General features: G+C 38.5%; 1 protein-coding gene across 3 annotated transcripts in view; it reads left to right on the top strand.

The window, feature by feature from the left end:
• The first annotated feature begins 1,894 nt into the window (after positions 1–1,894).
• The window catches only part of CEP83 (centrosomal protein 83), a 25,261-nt gene continuing 10,918 nt past the window's right edge, over positions 1,895–16,237 (top strand). The window contains exons 1-8 of one of the 3 annotated variants that reach the window (XM_027893471.1): positions 1,895–1,955; positions 3,507–3,576; positions 7,888–8,046; positions 8,413–8,563; positions 9,775–9,867; positions 10,152–10,283; positions 12,722–12,973; positions 13,740–13,871. In XM_027893471.1, coding sequence (XP_027749272.1) covers positions 7,898–8,046; positions 8,413–8,563; positions 9,775–9,867; positions 10,152–10,283; positions 12,722–12,973; positions 13,740–13,871 — 909 coding nt within the window. In that variant the 5' untranslated portion in view covers positions 1,895–1,955; positions 3,507–3,576; positions 7,888–7,897. Of the gene's footprint in view, positions 1,956–2,096; positions 2,564–3,506; positions 3,577–7,887; positions 8,047–8,412; positions 8,564–9,774; positions 9,868–10,151; positions 10,284–12,721; positions 12,974–13,739; positions 13,872–16,237 lie in introns of those variants that run through there. The other 2 variants (XM_027893473.1, XM_027893474.1) reach the window with 2 other exon arrangements.

The following is a 16,237-nucleotide window of genomic DNA, read 5'->3' as shown; positions in this document are numbered from 1 at the left end:
TTGTGTTTCTTTGTGTGAGGAGGAACCTTGCTGCTCTATGAAATGTTGATCTACCCAGATGTAATAGAATGTGACATTTGAAGAGACACAAATAATCTTTAATATCGTTGATCAAAAACTATGAGGTCTCTAAATGAAAACTCTTTACTTTTACTTGAGCCAGAGTGAATTTAAAATATCCCTTAAAGAGACTTTTTAAAAAAATAAATTACTGAGATCTGTATCAGCATAAATTTCTATTTTCACAAAAAAACCCTCTGTGTTGTGGGAGATGTCTGAGGTTCATCTCTTGACGAACTCTTGGCCTCTTCTCTTTCTGCTATGTCCATAAGCCCCACTTCCATTCCTATAAACCTTGCTTTCTATTGCTCCTTCCTTCAGCCTTTTCCTCCTTGTGCCCTTGAACTTGACTCTTGCTTTTTCTCTCTTTTTCCTTGTACTCTGCAAGATTCCCGGGTCAAGCCCATCCGAGTCACTACAGCACTACTCTGCTTTTAAAGCAAGCAGAGGTAGGAGCAGGTTTTCAGCACTGCCTCTCACACTGCTATGAGACATGGAGAGAGATGGTCCCTGTGACAAAGAAGAGCATCTTTACCACCCATACTTCAAGATTGCAGGCTACTGGGTGAGTAATTAGAATTTCCTGACTCAGCGGGTCTTGGAAGGAAACAAGTACCTTTTCTGATCGGTGTAAAAAACATGGAGGCAAAAAAAAGTAACCCTATTTCCATCCCACTGAGTCATCCTCTTAGCAAAAGATTCCAGATTGGAAATATTTACACAATAATTGTTCCATAAATTAGCTGGCAAGAGACACCCTGTCTGCTGATTTTAGATTTTGTAATTTTTTTGCTATGTCTGCAGAGCTCAGTGAGTGACTTAGCATGTTTCTCATATAAATTAATTGTTCTCCAATAGATCATAGCTATATAATCCTGATATGAACAGACACTATTAGAACCAAAGAAAGAATCTACACAATGTTACCACTTCCATTGATGCAGCTGTATATGGGAGAAAGACTTCTATTTTACTTTAGTTAGTATTAATATTTGTAGAGCTGATAGTGGGGAAAAAAAATAAAATGAGCAAATTGGATACAGAAAATGAGAATGCAACTTCATAATAGTTTTTAGAAAGATTTTTTTTGCATTGTAAAGCTTAGAATTTAGGACTATGAGTTTTCATCTTTTACATCAAAATACGTTTTTAATAAAAATTAAATTTTACTTAATTGTACTTTTATATAGTGCTATTTATTTCATTGTAGGTGTACATTGGTTTAGATGGAATACTGCTGTAATTTCAGCTCCAAGAGGGCAACTAACACAACACACACGTGAAACGGCACAGCAACATCAGTCTGCACGGTCAGGCTGACCGTGACGCAAAGCACGGAACTCTGACTGTTGTAGCTGTGGAAGTGACTGTAAGGCGTTTTAGGCACTTTATTAAGGGAGCTCACAACCACCCCTGGGGGAGCTGACTGCAGTTGTAATCTCCAGCTGCTGGAAAACGTGACATTTGCGTTTTGGTTGTGGGTTTGGGTTTTTTTGTTGTTTTTTTTTTTTTTTCCCCCACTTCTTCCTTGGCGACGTGTGTATGCCATCAGCAATACCCACCTTCTAATATACTAATTGAAAACAATTTTAATTCTTATTAAAGCGTTGTTAACTTTATTAGGTGAATGTCAACATCGATCTGGACGTTCAGTCTCCTGCTTCGAACAGACTTTAGAGCGGAATTGAGGATATCTACGAGCAGATCGTGTTTAGGGTATTTCAGCTGCTGTTGGCAGCCTCTCTCTGGCAAAGAGCAGCGCCCCGGAGCTCCTCAGCGCTGCCCGCGCCGTGAGGGCCCAGCCCGCCATGTCCGGGCCCCGCCGTCTCCCCGGCAACGCTCCCAGCGTGCCCCGCGCCCCGCGGGCCCGCGGAGGGCGGCGGCGCGGACGGGAGGTGAGAGGCGCCATTTTTAAATCGTTGGGGCCGGCAGCGGCCCCGCCCGGCGGGGTGTCAGGGGGGTCGGGGGGGCACCGGGGCGTCGGCGGGGGAGATGGGCGGGGGGGGCGGCCCAGAGGGTGAACGGGGGACCGGGGTGTGAGAGGGCGGCCGGGCTGTGAACGGGGGACCGGACTGTGGGAACGGGGCCGGGCTGTGAGAGGGCGACCAGGCTGTGGGAGCGAGGCCGGGCTGTGAGGGGGCGCCGGGCTGACCGAGGCCTTTCTGCGTGCCCGGAGTTTCCCCTCGCGGCGAAGGGAGGCCCTTGGGCCTCTTCGCCGGCCCCGCGCTCCTCCCCGGCCGTCGGTCGCGGCGCAGCCGGAGCAGATCTCGGTTCGTCCCAGAGCGCCCTCGCCTGTGCCCGCCGTTCCGGCTGCGGGAGCGGCCTGCTGCGGCCTCTGCGGGCTGCCCGTGCGCTGCTCGGTTCGGAATCGCCCGGCGCAAGCCCGGAGCATAGTTCAGAGCCCTCTCGCTGCTAGGCTTTCCAGTCTTTACGTTTGCCTGCTTTCGTTTCCACCAGCGATCCTGAGCCACGGATGGCTGGAGGGTAATGATTATTTTTCCTGGTGTGTGGCACCCGTTAGCGTTGTTCCTCTGACCGAGCTCCTATGTCCATGAGTCGGGAAAATTAGCAGTGAAAAGGTCATGGTGACTTAAGCGACTCACTTGGCCTCTCGCACGATCTTCATCCACATACTGTAGGGTGTATATAATCATGTTTCTGCCTACAGGAAGTGTGGTATACATACACTGACGTGAAACCTATGCCCTGCCTGAACATCTCGATTTTTAAGCCAATATGAAAGGGGAGTGATTTTTCAGAAGAGTTTTGGTTGTGGACTACTGAACTATTTGCAAAAACCAGCCACCTGTGGGCCCGACTAGAACTTTGAATGAGATTATAGTGACCAAAAGTTTCTCATGTGTATTTGAAGGTTTCTTTTCATGAGAAAACAGTAGAAAACATACCTGGCATGTGTAGACTGGCTGCTCTTGAGTACAGCTAGATTTATAAGCTGTAACTCACATACAAAACTTCACTTTGATCAGTAACTGCTGTCAGTTTGACTTGGTAGTGTATGTGGCTAAAGCACAAATTTCAACCTTGAGTTAAGAGACAACCTTGTTCATTGTTTCTCACCTAACAAGTAGTCTTTCTGTAGAATAAGACAGAAATTGAGAGGGTGGTACCATGTATAGGGATGGACACTGAAATAATGTATGGTCAATTGTTGCTGAAATTTGTACCTTTGAATGCTGTTGTGGAGGGAGTGATAGTAGTTTGGATGGGATTGATGTGTTTTGTAATGTAGAAGTCATACAGATGTTCTCCAAAATTTCTTCACTTTGATGTGCCAAGGTATTAAGTATTTATTTTCATTGCATTCTCTACAGTAATATCTGAGCAATCTCTAGGTTATGAAATTTTCTATAATAAAGGTTTTTGTGTTTCTCATTGATGTTTTTACCTCCATATATTTATATACATATATATATATCTTTCTTAAGGTGATTGCTTTGGCTATTGCAAGTTGCTGATGATGAATCAGTAGAATATGGATTGTTAAAGTAATACGAGGTAAGATATAATATTTCTCAAATTATATATAATTGGGGGTGGTTTTTTTATACACTTGATGTTCATGGGGAGTCTGATCTCTCATGAGTGGGTTCCATAGTTGTTTAAGATAGGATTTGTTTCACTTTAAATGTCTAAAATCTGAATATCTAGTCCAAGGCTGTGACTTTATGAACATCTGAGCTTGTGGTGTGACAGCTCTCTGCTCCTGAGAGAAGGGCTTGCTCTTCCTCCTGTCTGTTTACTGGGCTCTTTGTCCCTTTTCCCTGGCCAGTACCAGCTGCCTGCTTTCACTGATGATGTAGCTGGCTGGATTTTTCCATGAGCTCGCGTGACTCACTGACCTCACAGAAAAACTATTGAGTGTTGTCTCCTTCTTTGAGTGTGCTGGCTTCTTGAGTTAAAACAGTTCATGGAAGGGTCTGATGAATGACAAATGTAGGAATGGGGATAAAGAAATGAGGAGTGGAACCTCCCCTTCCTGGTGGCAATGAGCTCTGGTGTTGGATTACATTTTTTCCTGAGTTCATTATCTAGTCTTATTGTAGACTCTTGAGCAGGGATGAGAAGGGGGTGGTGTTTGAAGTGGCTTTCTGAGGCTGTGCCTTTTTTGAGTGTCTCACTCTTTCAGACAAATAGTTTATTGTTTCACAAGACCTTGGCTGTTTCTATTACAAAAAAAAAAGAAAGGACATATATAGAGATCTGGGGTTCTGACCAAAACAGGCAGCGAGATTATGTATGCATTGTGTGAAACAGCTCTTTAACCTTCACAGATTTTACTAAGAACTTCAGTGCTTGAACAAAACATTATGCAAGGCTAATACTGTTAGTTTTTCATAAATAGTTGCAAAATTATGCTCATTATATCATCTAACTGTCGAACAGTGTCCAAACATGATAAATATAAGTGTGGCTGTGGTGTGGAAAGGAGAGCCATGAGTGAGATGTGTATGGCACTCAGGTAAAATAGCAGTACATGCTGCAGTTGTATCATTTAGTTATGCCAGGTAAGTGAGAAGGAAACCTTGTTGTTGTAAAACAAAATACCATAAAAATTTAAGATAAAGAAATAAAATTATATTGATATCCTATTTTTCTCTAAATGCAAGTATTCTCACTATTTTAAGAGCTTGTAGGAAACAAAAAGTTAAAATAAAAAAGCTGAAAAATCTTATAAAAGAAGACAAGCCCTTTAATGATGTATAGATATAAAGAGGAGAGATGTGAAGTAGGTCATTCAGCAATGTTTCTCTCTGTATGAAAATAAATAATTGGAGATGAAAGGCAAAACAAAGGTTATTCTTGGAAATGTAGTTGAGTTACTCCACTTAGCTGTTCTACAGTCAGTATGCTATTTTACCTACAGAGTGTGCATTTCTGAGGTTTCAGGACTCTCCACCAATACCTTTATATGTATGACTGTGGAAAATGATAGTAAGGTTTCATAGTATGAGTTCAGGGCAACTGTTAAAAGTTCAGTAGTGTGATAATATTTGGTAAATATGTAGGTGTAGAATTTACTTTAGATATGATACGATTTTAGTTTCTTTAAAGATGTTGGTTATGGTTCTCTACTTGAACAGATCTCCAGGAGAGGAAGAAATTTTGACCTAGTGTTTATTTAAAGGATTTATCAAAAATTATGGGTGCAGTTTTGTGTAATTTTGAAGATTATTTAAGGTCTGTTCAGGGACTATGAGCAAGTACTGTAAGCCATTAGCACAGCAGAAATTCATGTTGGTGGTCTACTTACAATATTTGTAGACCCAAATAGTATTGACTATTGACAGTTCACTGCTAGAAATTATGTAATGATTTGGGGAAAAAACCACAAACAAACAAAAAAACTTTTTTAATTTGTAAGAATGTAAATAGGTTAAATGTTACAAGTTGCTATCAGTGATTTTGAGGAAAGAACTCTCATGAAGTAATGAAATCTCTACTTTTTCACAGTTGTCACCAGGAATGTGAAGCATGAAATTTGCCACTAGATGTCCCTGAAAACCAGAATAGTTTTGTTTCCTTAAATACATACAGCTTAGGTTTTTGCAGTGTGAAACCATTATTTTGCAGGCTACAATTACCTCCCTCTCTTCTCTGCTTTTTTCATGAAATGTTTGTGCATATGAACACATGGCCAGGTGTGTGTCTTGCTTTGTAATTTGTGCCCTTTTTGATAGTAGCAAAAGCTGTGAGGAGAAAATGTACCTCTCACCTGCTTGAATTTGAGTACAAAAGGTTGCATTTCTGTTTATCTTTTGGCTCACATACCCTCAGAAAATGTAGGATTTTTTTAGTGTCTTTGACCTTAGATCTGTTATACCACTTCAGAAATACTTCTTACTCAAGTAAGTGTCAGAATTCAGACCTTACTTTAAATGCTGTGTTCTTAATTCTGAGCTTTGGCTTACAGTTTGATAGTTACATTTAGTACCTCTAGCTTATGATTTGAGACAGAGAAAAGTATTATTGCCTGCTTGTTGTTTGGGTTTTTTGTTGTTATTTTTTTGTTTATTTTAACAGTGATCACGTTAACCCTGTTGATATGCTTGGCAATTCTTAGGGGCATGCTGCCTTGGGTTTCCTCTGTGTATGAGAACTTTCTGTCCTCTCATGTGATTTATTGTCCTTGACATCACTGTTCAGTTCTCCTCATAAAGCTGTTGGTTTAACAATTGAAAATGTCTTTATATTATTGAGTTTGGAAATAGCTGTTATCCTTGGTTCTCAACAACCAACAAAATTCAGGAAGGAAAAATAGAGACTTTTGATTAGAAGGTTCTTCAGAACTTATTAATGTTTGAAGTTGGTTGTGCATATAGGGCAGTCATGGAGGATACTGTTCTTTATTTTGATTTCTTCCTCTATTCTGATTTCTTCCTTTTTATTCTCTCAGCAAATTTGGGTAGAGCAGAATACGAAGTTGCTTGTCTTGCTTTGCCTATACTAGTGTTTCAAGTGGTAGATTTTCCTTTGAGCTTTTTCAGTCTTAGTGGTGGAGGAAGGAAAAATATGAAAGAAATTTTAAATATAAAACTTTTTTAATGTTATCATGTCTTTTAGTGGAATGGGCACTCACGTGCGATGTTTATTTTTCCACATGGAAAATAGATTTTCATTTTCCTTAGGGTTCAGAGGTTTATAAAATCAAATTTGAAGTGTTAAAGATATAGATCCATGAAAGATTTGAAGTGTGGAATTGTAGAAAATTCAACTGTGCCTGTAAAGAAGGTGAGGTATTTGCAGTGATGCCAGAGTTTTAACATTGCTTCTGCTTGAGTTTTATCTTGTACAAAGTTACACTTTGTACACTGCAGCCTGGCTTCACTCCACTATGGGAAAAGCTAAAATGGCAGAGTAGTTGGTTTCAAGGCTTTGTAACTTCTCTAAAGTCAGTTGCAGTCCTCCCTCCCCCAGATCATGTAGAAGTGTCAGTAATGATCACATTAATACCTGTTGTTTCTAACATCAAAAAGCGCTAATGAGGTACATTAGGATACTTCCTCATTTCTCAGCAACTGTTGATTTGCAGCATTCCTCACACCAATCTGATATTGTCATGTTTCACAAAAATCTTTCTGGAGAGGTCACAAGAAACCACAAGATAAACTGAAAATGAGGAAGTGACATGTATCGATGATATATTTCAGGACTGAAAAAGCAGGCAGGTGTCTTCTAGGCTGTTCCTGAAACCTGAACTCTTCTCCAGAGAGGGCCTGATAGGACTTCAGCAGAGACAATTATCTGTTCTTCTCCCAGCAGAAGGGGTGGTGTATTGAGGAGTACAACCTGTTAGGATATGTGACAACTTTGACTTGGATAAGTAGTAGGAAAAGCTGTATGTGCCTGATGTCTGTGGCCTCTGCTTGAACTCTGACTAACAAGGCATAATTAGGACATTACTAGTGTCATAGTTGGAGTCTCAGTGTATAGTGTAAGTAAAAATACCATTTCATGTAATCTGTCAGATAGGAGCGCTTATTGACTCAAATGATCTCGGTTTTTAAGTTTATTCTCTGCCCTGGAAGGACTGTTACTTCTCAGGGAAGGCAGAATCAGCATGCAAGAGTTGCACTTTCAGTAAAGGTTTCTAACCTGAGTTACAGCAGAACCAGGATTCTCCTGTACTTAAAGCAAAAGCAGTGTGTGAAACCTTTGAACTGTGAATGTGCTTGAATGCTAAGTACGTGTCATTGTGTTTGTTCAGGTGTCTTGATCTTCTGAGATGTCAAGAGAAAGAGTGGATTGTGTTTTAGATTAGTTACATCTTAATTTTAATCTTGTCTTCTCCATACTCATCGTGAGCAGTCATCATAAAATGGATGGTTTGGGCCGCTTCCTTCCTCCTGTGGTTGGAAATGGTGATACAGATAATCCAGAAGAATTACTGAAACTTCTGATAGATGAAAAAATTCGAAGTGAACGCCATAAAACAAATTATCAAATTTTAAAGGCAGAACATCAAAGGTACATGAATTTAAACAAGTTTCTTCATCTGAGCTATTAAAATGTGAAGCTAAATGTTGGAAGGGATTAATTTGTATGTGTTGTATGTTAGCTATTTCTGTATCTAAGGGCAGATTTGAGTGTTGTTCATATTAGAAAATAAACAATTAAAAATACCTTAAGTAACTTTAGACATTGCAGATTATGTTTTGGCAATACTTTTTATGCATGTAAATATGGGATAACTTTTCAGTATATTACAGGAAGAGGATATTTGTAGCTTAGTTCTTATTTGGTGTTTCTGTGTTTGCTTCTGCATGTGAGTTTTTGAGCTTCAAGGTCTAATTTTAGAAGGTAAATAGAAAGCAAATGTGTATTTTATTTCAGATTACAGGGCGATTATACCAAATCGCAAGAAGAAATGAAGCAGTTATTAGATGAAAAACAGGCTGCAAATGACAAAGTTCAGCAGCTTGTCACTGAATATCAAGAGCAGTTACTGAGTAAATCACAAGAGCTGGAAAAACTGAAGATGCAGGTGAGATAATTTACTGGAAGGACTTAATATTTATTTTTATCCTGTAATAGGGCCATGCATATTTTTTTGTTTGTGTAACATGTGTATACCCAGATCGGATGTATTTCAGATGTCTTGAAATTCACCCAACACGAATAATGGTTCTTCTTTAGTGTGTTGAAATTATTGTCTTCTTGTTTAACTGAATCTTTCAAATCCTGTTGTTAGGTGCTATGTAAGACTCTCAGTCTCGCTGCTTGCTCTCCTGTTAAGGAGAAAATCATCTGCCTTGGAGGGTAACTTAGGTGCCTACGCCTGGAAAAATAGATATTTGTTTCTCTTCATTATGACAGCTTTCTTCTTTCTTTCTGTTTCTTAGAAAACCCAAACCAAACAAAACCCCCCTCAATATTTAAGAGAACTTGGATGACACTTTATATGTAACTGCTTGTTTCCTTAAAATAATGTAGGACATATTCTTAGGAAACAAATATAGCATCTAAACACGAGATCCCAGACTATGAATGGAGGAGATGTGCCTCAGTACCATAACTAGAACTAGTTTTCAGGGACTTCAGGGTACAGATAAGTGAAAGAAAAGTAGAATAAATTAGAATAAGTCACAGATTGGGGATGAAATGTCTTTTTATTAAACACTGCTTCTTGGTTTGCTGTATGAACCACACCCAAGTAATTTTAACAAAATACCATACAGCATGGAGCTCATGGCAGGGAATGTTTTCTGATGTTCTTTTCATTCAAACAAGTACCCATGTATCTGTTGGAGAACACACATCTAATAAGTTTTACAAATAGTTGGTTTGATATTGCTCATTTTGGTTTTTAGGGGTTGGTTCACTTACTGTTTAAGTTTTTCCAGATGCTAATTCTTTATCTTCTATGTGAGACCACTTTTCCTTCACCTACTTCCCCCTCAAAGGAGATAAATCTCTTGACAATTCAGCTTGACATTTGTGTTGCTTCTGCCAATAAATACTGACATTTTAAATGCTGCTCTTACCTTCCCAGAATATTTTTAGTTCACTAGTATGTTTTTTTGATTCTGTAAGTACTATTTGCTTCTGTAAGTACTGTTGAAATTTCTTTAGAAACACATAGAAAATTAAGCAGAATTCCTAAAATCATATTTGAAATACTTTTTTCCTTGCTACTTGTTCTGTCACAGTGTAAGTAAATAAGACTAGTTATTTGTGATACTTTTCTGTTTTAAGGTGATAACTCCTCAAAAATTAGAACTGTTAAAAGCAAAAATACAGGAGGAATTGGAATCTCCTATGAGAGAACGTTATCAGAAGCTAGAAAATGTAAGTAGTAGAAAATCCAAGCAGTAAGTATTGAAATTCTATTTCATTTAGAGTAGTGATCACCACTTAATAGTTGTTCCTAAAACCTTAGAAAATTAAAATGGAGAAGAGTGCAAGTATGTCATTCTTTGTCTGGTAATGTTGTCCCAGGCAGGGAAGGCTGAAACTGTGGAAGAGGGAGAAGGAGGCATTCAGTTCATCAAATATACCTTATGGAATGATAGAAACATTGCATGGACGTTTGAAGGAAGTAAATCTGATTTTTTTTTTTTCCTCTTACTTAGGAAGTGGAAAAATACAGAACACTGTATAACAAACTTCGTTACGAACATACTTTTCTGAAATCAGAATTTGAACACCAACAGGAAGAACACGCACGTATTTTAGAACAGAAGAAAATAAAATATGAGGCTGAGGTACATAGAACATTACAGTAGTATAGAAAAAATCTGGTGACAAAGCTTCTTGAACGTTATGGAACTGATGGTACTTGAAGAGTTGTCAGTTTGACACCATTTCATAGTGTTTGTTTCCATTCTTGTAATTCTCAAAACAATTCTGTGACTTGGTCTAAAGCTGCCTCTGTAGGTTTGTTCAGTGACGCGTTGCAGTATCATTTGTGCTATTAAAAGTAAGAGTAGCTTGCCTTCTGGTAAATGACAGCCAGTAGGTTTGCTTAATGCTTTTTCTAATGGCATTTGTGTTGGAATTTGCAATTAATAAGTTATCTGAGGAACCAATGCGAGTTTAAATTTTAAATTACTTATGGGACAACTAATCCAGGAAGATATTGTTGATAGCAGATAAGGGTACATTTTGCAGTGTATCTGTTGTGATCCTAGGTTTGGATCATGAGCGTGATAATCAAAAGGATGCTGAAAACTGTGGTAGTTTTATTTCAATTGTATTAACTCTTGAATAAACCATTCATTCATTTGCTTCAGAATTGGACTTTCAAAAGTGTATCTAGTTAAATGAATTGCCAGCATATTTATGTTTTAAATATATCCAGCAGTGTAAATGAGTATTGCATATGTCATTTGCATATTCATCAAAGTATTTGTCTGGGAGCATATATTCTAAGATGCCAGATTTGAATGTATTATTCCAAACATCAGACACAAATCAAAGCAATCATCACTTTCAAATTCAATCCAAGTTTGCAAATGCAATGCACTAAAACCAAAACAGTTGTCCTTCCTGGAGCTAAAGTCACATGCTGCTTTACAGCCTACCTCTCTCATGGGTTTGTTGAGTTTGTGCTAGTCCTGCAGCTAATTAGCACACTTACACAGAATGGAACTACCCTGAGCCCAGGGCACAGTGTGGTCTGGTTTCTCTCAAAGCCTTTTTGACCTTCCATGTCATTTAGCACAAAGAGGCTGTAAAAACATCCTCATTCTGGAATCATGGCTTGGGCATATCGTGCAATGAGTCTTTGAATCTCCTCATAAAAGGCATTTGGAGGGCTTTTGCTGTAGAAATTGGCTTTGTTGCTTCGAGGATGCTGATGCGACTTCTAAAGGGACTGTTGCAGATCTGAGTTTGGACTAGTCTCCAAATATCAAGAGACCTCTTACATTCATTACTTCTCACTCTTTTACCCCCAATATTGCATTCAGTCCGTGTTACTAATTTTTAAATACAACAATCTCTATATTTATGTTTGTTAGTTACTGTCTCCAGATTAGTTTGTGCCTTTTGTACTACCTTGTAACAGAAATTTTTTTTTCTTTATTGTCTGACAGGGCCCAATCATGTTGCCTGTCTTGATTTATTAGCAGATTTGAGTTCTGTTGTAGTTATAAAATGATGGAATCATAATATAAGTTGCAATAGACCTCTTTCTAGTCCAAAATCCTGCTTAAAATATTGAAATGTAATGGAAAAGTTGCTCAGGGCCATGTCCAGTCAAGTCTTGAACATCTGCAAGGATGGAGATTTCACAATTTTTCTGGCCAAAGTATTTCAGTATTCAACCATCTTCGTGGTGAGCTTTTCTGATAATACCAAATAAGCATTTCATGTGTTCCAACCTGTGCCTGTTGCCTCTCTTTCTGTCCCCATGCATCTCCTTCTCTTCTCCAAGCTGAAGAGGCATAGTTCTCTTAGCCTGTCCTTATATGTCATGTTCCCTGACACCCTGACCATCTTAGCACATCTTGAATTTGATTCAGTTTGTCACTTTCTTCATGTACTTGATGCTAACTCCAGATGCAGTCTTACCAGTACTAGAAGGGGGACAGAGAATCATTTCCCTGGATCTGCTAGCTATCCTTCTGCCAATCTGCCAGGATTCAATTGGTCATCTTTACTGCAAGGGTACTCTGATGACTAATGTTCAACTTGTTGTCCACTAGGACCCCCAGATCCTTTTCAGCGGAGCTGCTTCCTAGACAGCTGGACCCAGTCTGTGTAGCTGCACTGGGTTACTCCATCTCAGGTGCATGACTTGCTCTTCTTGTTGAAGAGAGTCTGGTCCATTCCATTCCTTCAGCCTGTCCAGATTCCTCTGAATGGCAAGTTCTGCCTTCCAGTGTGTGGACCATTTCCCCCAGTTCGGTGTCACACACAAGCTTGCTGAAAGTGCCTCCATCCTACCATCCAGTTCCCTAATGAGGACATCAATCCACATTGGACTCTCCAGTGATCTCAAAAAGACCCCACTAGTTACAGGCAGTCAGATCGTCTTACTTTATTTTCCTACTCTAAGCAAGAAAACAAACACTAATGTAATTTCTTAATATTTTAAATGCCCACTGCCGCTCCTTTCTGAATTGTCTACTGTTGTACTTGTTGCTACCTGACACCTAACCAGTGTAAAAGCTTTATTTTTCTGATTAACAACTCTCAGATTGCAAGACTGGATAAAGATAAAGAAGAACTCCACAATCAGCTGCTTAGTGTTGATCCCACGAAGGACAGTAAACGTGTGGAGGCACTCTCTAGAGAAAAGGCACAACTGTGTCAGAAATTAAAAGCCTTAGAAGCAGAAGTAGAAGAACTAAGAGCAGAAAGACACAATTGTGGTGTGCAAGCAGAAAATGTTCAAAGAGTACAAGCACGACAGTTAGCTGAGATGCAGGCTACAATGCGGTGTCTAGAGGTAAGAGTTCTTCTTTATTATTATTTTGCCCCCTTGCAGAATGTAGTGAGAATAACATTTGGCCTGACAGAACTGTCACTGAAGTCATAGAACATTTTGCCATTGACTCCATAATTTGAATTTGTACATTTCAGATTTAAGATCAAATTATAAATACATTGGGAGCATTGGGAGTCGCATACTACCAGCTCTCCTTTGGAAAGGTGGAGTCATGTACTACCAGTTCAACTTTGGAAATCTCTCAACTGAGAGATTCTGTTGAATCATCTCCTTTCTAAACATGCAAGTGATATCCACATTTGCAGTCAGTAAGATGATCATGTCAGCACTTGCTACTTGGCTGAAGTTAGAAACCAATGGCAATATGTTAATAATCTTCTACAGTAAATTTTGTATTCTTTTCCAAAATGTTACATGATGCTCTTCTATTTTCTTTCTATTTCCTTTCCTCATCTGTCGTCTTGTTTGCCTGTGCCTCTTCTTTCTTCAGCACATTACTGCAATTGCTAGTTCTTGGCTGTTGCTCTCCCTTAAAGAAGCTTTGTTATTGCCAGCCTGTTGTACGCTTCCCAGGATTCCACTGTATTCCTCATCTGTGGTCCTCAGTCCTCCTGTCAGTTCTTGCTATCTCTCTTGACAATGAGTCTTTTCCTCTAGATTTCTCACACAGTTGCAGCACACAGACAGATGGTTCATCTTCCTTTTTACTATTATCAGTGCTCTAACCCTACCTCCAAAAATCTTACAAATACCTCCTTCATTCAAGGCAGAAAAGAAGTCTGCTGAAATGCAGGTTGATCGAATTGAGAAAGAACTGCAGATGAGTAATGAGCAGAACATTGTCTTAACTAGCAAAGTTCACAAATGCGAACGAGAAGTCAATTCCTTAGCTGCTAAAGTAAGTACTTTCATGGTATCTGAAATAATTTTTTCATATCCTGTTATGTTTAAGTTTTTCCGTTTATATTTTACACCAAGAATAAAGTAAAAATGTCTTCTGCTGTGACTTAGAATAGGTTTGGAATTTTCCCCCAAATTTCAGTTGGAAGAATGTGTGACTTTACAGGAGAAACATCATACATAAAACTATATCTAAAGATTAAGGTTATGCTCTTTTTATTTCATTTTCTAGGTCCTTTTCCTACTTTTCCTAAACAGAACAGGACTTGAAGAGATGTCTTTATTTTCATGGTTTTAGTGCTCATGAAAACAGCCAGCTGGTAGAGCTTTAAAGTGAATTCCCCTCCCCGCCCCCCCCCTTTTTTTTTTTAAATGGAGCTATGGCTTCTGGAGATCTTAAAAAGTAATCTCTGAACAGGCTATGTTAGCTACAGGATGCAAGCATTGGAATTACTTGTGGAGTTCTAGGCACAGCCTTTTTGTTGGGCTAGTGCCAGCAAAACTTGTACAGAAACATTTCAGTACAGAATTGCATCAGACCATTTTAAGTAGTATTGGGTTGACATCAGACCTTGGAGGTTTAGTTCTATGATTATATGTGCGCTGCTTTTTTTTTTTTTTTTTTTTTTTAAATCTGAGTGAAATTTCGAAAAAAAAAAACTTTGGAAAAAAAAAAGATCAGAAGGCTTGAAGTTTAGGGAAAAGCTGAAACTGCTTAAAAAACCTGACATCTCTGTTTAATATGTCAGTATAATTTGTTTAGTGTGGATGCCACATTGAGGGTTTTATCTGGTTGCAGTGACTCCTCAGTTACACATCTTAAGAGACAGATCCTTTATGCAATTTTATATGCGATTGTTTGAATAAACAAGGAAAGTAAAAACACTAGTAAACCTTTTGGCCTTTAAGTGTTGTAGAATACTGACATTGCTCTATGTAAATTTGAGTATTTACTGAACTGAAGTAGTTACCTGGGTAAATACAAGCTTTTTGCTGTCTCTTCTTCCCTCCTTTCTGGAGAGAATACTTGGTAATAATTTTTTATCACATCTGTTAGTTCCTGGTAACACACTGAATCTCCTGTGTTTTCTTACCTTTCTGTACAGGCTTTAGGTAGTTCTGAAGTAACTGTAAAGCCACTAACTTTGGGCTTGTATATCTGGCTGAATACTGGATCATTTTAAGTTCTCTGTTGACGTAAAGCTATCCTGCTTTTCTAAATACACCTTCCAAACACTAACATGCACTTTGTATGGTATGGCAGTTAATTTTATCATAATGTACTTAGGAAAGATATAATGCAGGAAGAAAACATTAACTTCAACCATAGTTCTTTAACAATCTCAGATTTAATTCAGAACAGTGCGCATTTACGAGTGCTAAGTATTTAATTTTGGTCCTTAATTAACAAAAAAAAGTTCTAATTTACCATGAGAATAGGCTATAGCTATACCACTATTTAAAGCCTCTTTATGTAATGTGTCATACTTATCCCGCATGAACACTAAATAGGAGGGCAAAACTTTCGTTAAACATTTTTCATCGTCTATCAGAACATATGGAAGATTGTTACAGTTTTTTCTTTTTGTATCAACTGGTCTTCTCTGCTCACCTTCAGAATGAGGGCAAAATGAAATGTTTAGTGGTGTTTCTCGAAGGGAGGAAAGTAGAAACTAATTTCTATAGTAACACACCCACTCAAACTTATTCCTGAGCACAGGTGCACGCGTTTGTCTTCCAGATTTTGTGCCTTAAAAATGCCACCTTAAATCTTTGCAAGTTGCCCTGAAATGTTCTCAGCTTAGTATTTAAGCAACCAAATCCACCGTGTAGTTACTTAATAAGGTACTGTGTCATTCTTAGCCTTTTGCCACTTGTATATGCTAGCAGGTTGTAATTACATTTGTCATTGTGAATGGATTTTCATTATAAGTCCTTTCCTCTAGATATTTAATTCTCATTGACCATGTAATTACTGCATACAAATGCCTAAACTATAGAAAGTTTCTATGCAAGCAGTAATTTTCTTTGATTTGATGTTCTTAAAGCTCCTGCTTTTATGAGGCCATTTGATGTGTCTGTAGAGAAGTATGTGATTTAAAATGCACTTGAAAACTATGAAGACCTGGATTTTGAGAAAGTAGTGTAGCACTGCAGGAGGTTGGGGGGGACTGTAAATAGTCACCAAATTGAAATTACTTGGGGGAGCATTTGGTAATTGGGTTTTGGATATCACTGTTTTGTTTTACTTATGGAGATGAAATTTATTTTAGCTTGACTCTGAGGAATCTTTAGTCAGAAGTGAAGTAAATATATATAAATTTACTATAGTTGATTCGGTGTTTTTTTTTTCTAATTCATAGG

The sequence above is a fragment of the Empidonax traillii genome, unplaced genomic scaffold, assembly GCF_003031625.1.
Source record: "Empidonax traillii isolate 1590-97213 ecotype Southwest subspecies unplaced genomic scaffold, ASM303162v1 scaffold389:size961896, whole genome shotgun sequence".
In the NCBI taxonomy this organism is placed as follows: domain Eukaryota; kingdom Metazoa; phylum Chordata; class Aves; order Passeriformes; family Tyrannidae; genus Empidonax; species Empidonax traillii.
This window is presented reverse-complemented; position numbering and strand designations above follow the sequence as displayed.